At 33.5% G+C, this 10,713-nt stretch overlaps 1 protein-coding gene across 1 annotated transcript; it reads left to right on the top strand.

Moving 5' to 3' along the window:
- The first annotated feature begins 148 nt into the window (after nucleotides 1–148).
- On the top strand, nucleotides 149–9,964 carry LOC147069219 (basic juvenile hormone-suppressible protein 2-like). The gene is made up of 4 exons (XM_085951632.1): nucleotides 149–157; nucleotides 1,935–2,774; nucleotides 6,447–6,604; nucleotides 9,082–9,964. Exons 1-4 carry the CDS (start codon nucleotides 149–151, stop codon nucleotides 9,962–9,964), a joined length of 1,890 nt encoding a protein of 629 aa, XP_085807758.1.
- The last annotated feature ends 749 nt before the right edge of the window (nucleotides 9,965–10,713 follow it).

Below are 10,713 nucleotides of genomic sequence, written 5' to 3'. Positions count from 1 at the left end.
ATTGCCAGCTGTTCTACTAGGCATAGCAGCCTGAAGTGGTGTCATGAGATATTGTGAAGGCCTGACTCCAGAATAGACTATGCATATGACTCACAAATTTGTATTGGCAGTGACGACATGCAAATCTTAAAACTGACAAATCAGCGAAATGTCTGACGTAAATGAAAATCCATCTCGAAGGGAAAATTATGGCGCCGTCTATACATACTTTACAATTATATTAAAATCCAACACCATGTCATTATGACGAAAAGCTGTCTGCAAGACCTAGCAAGACAGACTGGCGAGAGCCAGCTGGCTCAGCTAGTTTATATTTTTATTTATAATATTTACATACAGTCTTTAACTGCAGTGAATCGACTTTGAACAACTTTTCATTTCATAATTCTGACTATTTTATTTTAATTCATAGCTGACAGAGATTTTTTGGTGAAGCAAAAGAAGGTTTTCGACTTATTGAACCATATCATACAACACTACTATACTGATGAGCAAGTGGAAATTGCCAAGGAGTTCGACTTGCTTGCCAACAAGGACAATTTCGTGGTAGGATAATTTGTTCCAATTTCCTTTTCAAATCTACTATGCTACAAGGACATGATACAATGATTACAATAGATATATATTACAGTCAACATTCAGATTAATTACAAGGATGACATAAAATAAGAAAAGCATAGGAAAAAATTATATTAAATAACTTAGGGGGTAAAACTATTCACCCACTTTCGACAGTTTGATTAACACTTAGCTTATTGAAATCCTTACTTGTATTAGAGAGAATATTGAGCTGTCGAAAATGTCGGCAGAATTGTAAACTTCTTCATCAGAATATGAGGAAGGGTCTAAACAAAGAACCCTTATACATTTAAAATAATTAAACATGACAGGTCAGTCTTGGTATAAAAGAAAAACACGCAGAATATCCTTAAAAGTAAAATCATAATCTATGTAGTTAGTTACTCACAACTAACTAGGAGCCCTCCGAAAATCAGCCAAGATAACCATTTACCAGCCAAATAAACGGAATGAAAATATTGTAGCTTTAAGTGGGCTCGCACATCATAACTCGCCGCATGCGTCTTACGACGAATTCGTCGATGTGACGTCATCGTAAACCAAGAAACAAACGTTATCAAATGGAGCTTCGCAGATTGGCCGATGCAGCTCGACGCTGCGACGATCCTGCATGCAACATGTCGCATTCTGCTACAGCCTGCATGTTGTATCTAAAAAAAGTCGACTCCGCGCAAGCGCATAGCCCGCGGCCATCGGCCATTTCTGTCTCTATCTCTGTCAACACTGTCATTGCTCGCTCATCGCTGGTCACCGCGTTTGACGTATGTTCATACAATCAACACAATAAAAATGGCAGACGAGAGACTCTCCTTTTTCGCGTTTGACGTTTGCCGCTAGGCAGATGTGTGAGGTTGTAGCTTGCAACATTCGTCGGCGGTCTCAGAAGATTTGATTTATGGCCGTCAGGCACACAAGGTGAGTTGTGATGTGCGAGCCGGCTAAGACCCATACTGATTATCTGCCTATGAAGGATATAGCAGCCCAAAAATACACTGCATTTTTTTATTGTCTCTTTGTTAAACACAGCAACAGACTGTGAAGCCCAATTACTGTTGCAAAATTCCCAGGCTTGAGGAATGTATATATAAAATTATGTTAATATTCTTTGACCTCACTGGGAATTGAACCCAGAGCTTCCGGATGGAAGGCCAGCGCTTTACACACTGCACTACGAGAGCCGCAATATTTTCAAATACATACCGTTCTCAGTAACAACTCTGAATCATTGGAACACACCCTGATGTAGCCTCCTGACCAAGGCTCGCTAACAAAATGAGACCTTACTTCAAATTTATCATTTTGATAATAATCAATACGATAATAAAATATACGTTAATTTTTTTTTTCTATTACAGAAACCTGAAGTTTTCACAGAATTTGTGAGATTGCAAAAGAGCGGTTTTCTTCCAAAATTGAAGATTTTTTCTCTCACTTATGACGTATACAGAGATGAAGCCATTGCGCTATTCAACATGTTCTTCTACGCTAAAGACTTCGATACTTTTTACAAAACCGCTTGCTGGGCACGTGAACACATGAATGAGGGTCTTTTCGTCTACTCCTTCACCATTGCTGTCTTCCACCGTTCAGACTGCCAAGGACTCCGACTCCCTCCTCCGTACGAAATCTATCCCTTCTATTTCGTCAAATCTGATGTCGTGGAAAAAGTAAACCTTTTCAAGACCCAAGGATACATTAATTATAATATGGACGATAATAATATATATGGAATAGAGTTAAAAGAACAAAACGTATTCACTATCTACAACAATTACAGTTCCGGTTATGATGACTTCAGCGAAGAACGGAGGATGTCGTATTTCACCGATGATATTGGTCTAAACGCCTACTATCATTACTTTCACCATGATTATCCTTACTGGATGTTTGGTGATGACTTTGGATTGGATAAAGATAGACGTGGAGAACTGTACTACTATGTTCATCAACAGTTTTTGGCTCGTTATTATCTCGAGAGATTGTCCAACGGACTTGGAGAGATCGAAAGTTTTTCATGGTATAAGCCAATCAAGACAGGTTTTAACCCAAACGTGAAACACCACAACGGATATCCCATGCCGAATAGGCCTGATAACTATAACGTTAACAGACAAGAAAATGTGTACTATCTTGAAGAGGTTGCTGATTATGAGAGACGCATTCGTACAGCCATCGACCAAGGATTTGTCACTTTGGTGAGTTTGTCACAGTTATTAATAAAAATCTTGGAAATAACAAGGGTTCAAATAGCTAGATAGCGTTACAATGGTGAGAGATGTGATCGATATCTGTTTATGTTGATGATATAATGAACTGAAAGACTTGATTTGAGTGGAATGACATTCACTATGTCGAGTGAAGGATTCATGACAATAGTAGTGCGTCTCGTGACAGACTCGTGGAATTGAGTGAGGATTCTTGCATCGTCCTTCCAGTTTATACAAATAATGCAGTACACATTAGGTATATTACAAGAGATATTGTCACGATTAACCAATCATAACAGACCCTACTAATCTAGTTATGATTGAGGTAATGCTGACAATTATTATCGTTATATGTACCGTTTTAAAAAAAATCGGTTAGGTACATGTTCAAACACGCGCGTTAATACAATCTTACTCCCTACTTAATTTATCGTTTGTCAATTTATGGCTACGGCCGTATGTTGTAGCTTAGCCACTGGGAAATGCCAATAGAAATGGCGTATTTCAAAAAAATACTATCTTATTCTTAAGTCAATAATTATTATAAATCAAACATTATTCGTAGAATGTTTATTACATTTGAATGGTCAAAAACATAGCTTATAATCAGTATCTTTAAAATTATCTTTAAATGTGTAATCTTGCCGATTTTTTGAATAATAAAATGCCAAATTCTTGTCAAAGTTGGGATCACAGAGATTATCAATATATTTTTTTATTGTAAATATTTCACTATAATAATGTCAACATAAATTTTACTGATAGTTTTATTAATGCTTTTAAAAATTAATAAATATAAAAAATCTTAACACCATTTCACATGGAGGTACTGAAATATGACTATATTCTAAAACATTAGAGCGAGAGGTTTAAAAGAATACTATTTTATACAGTCATCAAATGTTTAAAATAAATATAAAGGATCATAAGGCTTCAAAATTATGTAAATAGATTATCTACAACATTTAAGGAATGTCCAGGATCATGCTTTTAAAATAGCATAAAATCTCCATTTTGATCTACGCTGAGCATGTGGGCCGTTAAGTAAATATAAAAAAAAAACATTAAAACTATGAATTAATCGAAAGTCGTTTCTATATTATATAAGATAAAATTAAATTTGAATAATAAACATGACCACAAAATAATTTATGATTGCCCGAAGTGATAAAACCATTTCCGAGTTTTCTATTAAAATTTAATAATTATCACGACATGTTCACCTGTATCACAAGTCACGACATTACTATCTATATTACGACATATGTAACCGTATTCACGACATTCAAATACCTTTATCATAATAAAATGAAGACTATCTCTGAAATTTTACAGTAGCGTAGAGGGGCGTGTACACACCCTCCAAAAGAAAAAAAACTTGCTAGTCATTTTTTATATATCTCTGGAAATAAAAAAGAATACATTGCAGACAATATAACTAAAACATTTTTCAAAACAATAACGAAGAACACACTTCTTTGTTTCAAAAATGAATTTCAAAATTTACCTGTTTAAGGGGGAGAGGCATGCCAGCAGAGAACCTAGCGGAAAATAAGAAGCTTGCAATTTGAATTTTTTTTGATAATTTACAATTTCAACTGTATTAATTAATAAATATGTATCTGAAAACATTAAAAAGATTTTTTATTTTTTTTTTAAATTTAAAGATAAACTTACAATTGTAAAAAAATGTACTAAAATGTGAATTCGCTGCAGGGTAACATCTTATTATTACATTATATTTTATGGTCATATATATTATTAAAATTTAGTTTATTAAATTTTAGATTTTTTGTTGTTTATATTTTTGACTTCTTCTTCTTCTTCTTCTTCTAATCATCGATTTTTATAAAAATATAAATGTGTATAACTTGAAATCCTTTTTATTTATATTTATTTTAGGCATGGTCCCAATATTGAAGCTCAATTCGATATAAATAAAAAGAATTTAAAGTTATACACATTTATATTTTTATAAAAATCAATGTTTTTTCAAATAAATATAAAACGATGAGTTAGTCAAAAATCTAAATGACAAAAAATCTACGACTTGATAACCTAAATTTTAATAATAAATATGACCATAAAATATAATTTAATAATAAGATGTGACCCTGCAACAAATTCACATTTTATTAATTTTTTTACAATTGTAAGTTTATCTTAAAATTAAAAAAAATAATTTTTTAATGTTTTCAGATACATATTTATTAATTATTACATTTGAAATTGTAAATTATCAAAAAAAATCTCAAATTGCAAGCTTCCTATTTTTCCGCTAGGTTCTCTGCTGGCGTGCATCTCCCCCTTAAATTAAGGTCTCAACCAGACTAATATACATTTGCCGATGACCATGTCGAGCAGAGGTGTTGGAAGTCCCCAGCATCCACGCGGCAGGTTTCAGACAGCGGAAAAACCTTTTTAATAATTCTATTAAAACATTATCAAACTTACGTCTTTCACTTTCCGGGTGAATGCTTTGGCCTCTATTTCTGTGATTTTAGATACCGACATCTAAAAATACACAAAACAACTTCTAAAACCAGCAAGTGACTGGCGAAACATCAGGATAAATTTAAAATTAAGGAAATAACTACCTAAAATGCAAATCTTCACGTGTCATTTCTGTTCATGAAGAACATCGAAAGGCAACAAAAGTAAACTAGACATCGAGTAAGCCGACAAAAAAATACACTCCTGTTAAACCTTGTTTAAACTTTGTTTCAACTGTCAATACCAAATATATCGGTATACAGGAGGACTTCGACTCGAAAGTGTTTTTCTAAATTATATAATGTTCAATAATCAGAATGATATATTCTTAAATCTTGTGAATTATTCGTTTGAATAAAAAAAATAGCTAATTATAAATTATTATCAAGTGCAAGTAGTTACTTAAAAAATATTGGAGAAATTCCACGACGTCGGTTAGTAATCAAAGTAATAGTAAAATAGTTACCTACTTTGATTTAATAAACAAAAATCGATTGCCAAAGTAGCGTGATTTCGAAGAATGCTGATGAGTAGGTGTTTAATGACCAATAGTTAAATATTTGTCGCTATTAGTATGTCATACCGTAGCATAATGGATGAATGCGACGATTGGGGCGTTTACCCGTGGAGATGCCGGCTTCGATTTCCGGCCGGTTGGCTTACTTTTTTCAAAAAAAGTTTTTTCTATTAGTTATAATATACTCTCTCAGAAAGTGTTTTTCTAAATTATATAATGTTCAATAATCAGAATGATATATTCTTAAATCTTGTGAATTATTCGTTTGAATAAAATAGATAGTTAATTATAACTTGTTTGTTATTACACAGCAAATAACATGGTGGTAGGTTATATTAAATCGCTAAGGTTTAACATGTATCTTTTAAGTTGATAATTCAGCGAAGGACTGGAGTGTCCTTATAACTTCTACACAGGAACGAGGTCTCTAGACAACTGTCAAATTCTTATTTCCGCTTCGCCGCTGTCTATGCCCCAAACATGAGCATAGACAATGGCGTGGCAGTCGTAGAGTTGGGTAATACCTCTACAAGACAACTTATACTGGTGAATCTATAATTAATGTTAGTAAGATATATTTTATTTTATTTTATTTTCCTACGTATATTCAATGGTAATAATATTAATGTTAGAAAATATTTTAATCATAGATTAATGGAACGAAAATAAATCTTAAGAGCTACAAAGATATTGATTACTTGGGCCGCTTCATTGAAGGAAATAAGAACTTAGAAGACATCAAGTTCTTCGACTACCTTACTGTCCTCACTAGATTTCTTTTGGGAGCCGGAGTCTCTACACTTAATAAGTGAGTAAACGATTTAAGACTATAGCTAAACAACTTAAGCACGAACCTGCGCAGAAGCACACTTATTTTCATGCGCATATTATAGTAGGTGAGTGAAAAGTCTATTTTACACGATATAATAGTATATTTTTATCAGGAGTGAAGACTCCATACCAGGCGATTATTGAAAGCCTACCTTCTTATTAAAAATATTTTGTAATTTCATATTGACATATTTATATAATCACTTGATTATTTTACATTCTATAAAAACAATTAAATTTACCAACGACAGATGTCGTATAATATGTTGGAATCTATTACACATATTACAAAACAATTTGCAAAGGTTTAAAAAAAAATATACCACAGTGCGCCATCTGTCTTGACGTAAATAAATGTCGGATTATTTCTCAATGAATTGTGATATTTTTTGTATGGACTTTACGTCACGTAACCTCAGTCAGTCTATTGAAATGTATGAAATATGGTAGGTTGGTAGGCTCTTATTCTATGGCGTTTAATTGCATATTAATAAATATAGATTGTTTTTAAAAATAAAGAAAATAGTTTTTATTCATTAGTATTAATATCGTATTATCTTCTTATTTCTGGTAAGTATACTTGACAAGTGTGCTCTTTTTCTCAGATCTACACAGCCTACCTCTTTCCAAAATTTACCCTTCGCCATTGATATTTATAGTTTTATAATGAATACCAGGTCCTCATCTCGATCGGTGTATTATGCGTCAATTACATTAAGCTACTTTACGAGCTGTTTTTTGGCAAATTTACAATTTGCCTGTTAAGTCGCCCAGTGTAATCATTGAAAAATCTAACAAGCAGTTTGTAAACAATCTACAGAGAAAAGTTGAAAGCCGGTGAACTTTACACGCTACACTTCGGCGTGTGGGCCTACTGCGTCTGCGCAGTAGAGCGTATTAGCAACCTCCCGGTAAAAAAGCGAACTACGTTATGTCAAAATAGTCGCCGGCTTGTGGCTTCTCAGCGAATGGAAAGTTTTGTTTGTTATCATCACAATCGTGGTAGCTGAATCGCCCGCTTTTAAATTTGCCAACAAACAGTTCGTAAAATAGCTCAATGTAATTGAAGCTTTACAAAAAAAATTACAAAGACAAGCACGGGAAATTATTGTTTTTAATGTTACCGAATATTTAAAAGTTATGAAAAGACAGTACGATTTTAAATATAATATTGTTAAATCGGCAAACGAAGCAACTGGCGTACCTATTAGCATCATTTAAAGAGTAATGCGGGAGAGCGAAAAATCTATAGATATGACGTAACATAAAATTTTTGATCGGCTATTCCTTAATAATTACACTCCGAATAAATGAAAAAAATGCTGTGAGCACGATATAAAATCGAAGATTCTTACAAGACAAGTGATTTTGGAGTAGACACATATATGGAAAACTTAATAATAAAAATTGGTGCATAGTTATTTGTTTTCCCTTTCAATTATTTTTTTCTTTGTATTTTTATTACAATATGATTTACCTGTTCTTTGTATTCTAAACCCCTTGAATGTTGTGAACATCTTGAAATAATAATTTGTTATATTATAATCAATAGTTTTTTAACATGTATAAATGTTTTACCGCTCGCCGTGACGAATACAATAAAATTATGTGCACAAATTTCAAACGTAACGCAGAATGTTACCAGCCGGGCACCTGACGTTTCTCGTCCGATCACTGCAGTTAAGCAACATTGCGTGCGGATACTTGTTGGATGGGTGGCCGCTTGTTTATGGTATAAATAATATTAACTGCGAACGTTCGAATCCCATAGCTGACAAATAGTTTTATATTTTATTTTATTATTAATTATATTATTAATTAATTTTTTTAACCTTATTAAGACAAATATACGTAAGTGAATACGTATTGTTATATGCAAAATAACATTTTGACATTTTTGGCATTTTCAAGACCTGCTTAGACTAAACAATTGATGATAAAAAATATCTTATATCTACAAAATATTTAAAATTGTGTATGGTTTAATGGCATAATTTTAGATACATTTAATAATTAAATAAATATTTATGACTTGGATTTAAGGTTTAATTTAATTTTTAAAAGTAACAAACACTATCTTCATCAGTGGTCGGTAACCTTTTGAGAGACTGGGTAAAAAAATCAATTTTGAAAAAAATATTTGGTTAGTGGGTAAATGCTGAGTACCTCTACTACATCGAAGTACATTGGAATATGGATATGTGTCTTCAATCGCTCTCAGACATGTTCCAATGTACTTCCGTGTAGCGGAGATACTCAGCATCAGGCTACTGATGCATTTCTTTAATAACTAATTTTAATTATTACATGACATTACTAACGCTCATTGCCTTAACATGTCAATATATTAAGCTAGCTGTGACTAGAAAATGTCACTGAAATCGTTTTGTATAATATACGTCACTAAATTTATGAACATAAAACTAAATAATGTGTAAATTATCTTAATTACAGGGCCGACTATTTGCCTGGTGCAATGGAACAATTCCAAACCGCCATGCGTGACCCCATGTTCTACCAGTTGTTCACTCGCATCATGAGATACTTCTTTCGTTTCAAGAAATTCCTTCCACCATACACCAAGGACGATATCTGCTATCAGGAATTCAAGGTCGACAACATTCATTTGACTCCCATCACCACTTTTATGGAAGACTACGATTACGACATCACCTGTGGATGCATCTTAAATAAGCAAGAACTTGACTCTAAGACAGAGAATTATGTGTTCTACGCCCGCCAGAGACGTCTCAACCACAAGCCTTTCTCAGTGACCTACAGTATTACCTCAGACGAAGATGCCAATGTCTCAATCAGATTGTATTTGGGACCAAAATACGACAGCTTTGGTAACGAGATCAGCATGAATGACAACAAATACAACTTCATTGAGCTAAACCGCTTCAAGTACTCTTTAAAATCTGGAAAAAACTCCATCAACCACGAGAACATACACTTCAGTGGAAACGCTTTCGACAGAACCCATACCCGTGATGTGTACAAGGCAGTTACCGATGCGCTTGCCGGTAAAAGAGAATTCCATCTTGACCAGACCGAAGCTCATAATGGATTTCCATTCAGACTTATAATGCCCAAGGGTAGAAGGGGAGGTATGAAGTTCCAATTATACGCTATTGTTACTCCCTTCCAACCAGCCAATGTACCTTACGGAACTAACTTCCCTTACATATACGCTTCAGGAGTAGGAAGTGGAGCACGTTACTCAGAAGACTTGCCCTTCGGCTTCCCTCTGGATCGTACAATCGTTGAAAACGACTTTTTCTGCGACAACATGTTCTTAGGAGATGTTACCATCTACCACGTCAATATTAACTAACTCGTAGAGTAAATGCCTTATATTGCGCCCTTGCATCCATTTCCCATATTATTATAAATACTGTCCGTGTAATAAACAGCTGGTCTGCAATTATTTGTCGCTTACACAAATGGCTGGCTTATCAATGCAGCCTAATTCCTCTTATATGTTTTTGTCTTTTTATGCCCAGCGGGTGTGCTTTAATGTCCTCTACCAATTAAGCTGTGTGCTATGTCATATCTATCTGTACGTCGTATTTTTTCAAATGATTTTTCCTAGTGGTTGATTATAATATTATATTTTCAAAGTACGTATGTTCAAATAAAGACTGTTACATTCCCAAATGTTGCGTATTATTCGTTGAACAATAAAAAAAAGTTTAATAGTTTCTGCGGTTTATGATACTTATAATTTTGTTTTATCAAACCTTATTTGTTGGTAAAAACAACCTCTTCATACATTCGAGATATTTCACTGTTGCATTGAAACTCAAGATACTTTTTTATTCATAATGGTAGTTTTATAATACTATATAAGCATGGCCTCCACATCTTGAAGCGGGCCTTCAGGCTGGAATCTTCGGCGGGCCTCCCTATCTATCGCTAAGGTTAAAGGCAGAATGACGATCTACAGTTGTGTATTCCAAATAGTGTTCGAGGTAAAATTTAGTTTTATAGCAATTTTTTGTATTTTTTAATACACCTAGTTGATTTATGGAGAAATAATAATCAGAAATTGCATCACATAACTACATACTTTTAATGTTAGTA

Source organism: Rhyacophila brunnea, unplaced genomic scaffold (genome assembly GCF_057557595.1).
Source record: "Rhyacophila brunnea isolate RB1 unplaced genomic scaffold, BYU_Rbru_1.0 scaffold_24, whole genome shotgun sequence".
NCBI classification, from domain to species: domain Eukaryota; kingdom Metazoa; phylum Arthropoda; class Insecta; order Trichoptera; family Rhyacophilidae; genus Rhyacophila; species Rhyacophila brunnea.
This window is presented reverse-complemented; position numbering and strand designations above follow the sequence as displayed.

Excerpts from the sequence above, each read along its gene's own strand:
- LOC147069219 (XM_085951632.1), top strand. Across the intron at positions 2,775-6,446 it reads ACCAAGGATTTGTCACTTTG|ATTAATGGAACGAAAATAAA; the intron begins GTGAGTTTGTCA and ends TTTTAATCATAG. Across the intron at positions 6,605-9,081 it reads GGAGTCTCTACACTTAATAA|GGCCGACTATTTGCCTGGTG; the intron begins GTGAGTAAACGA and ends TCTTAATTACAG.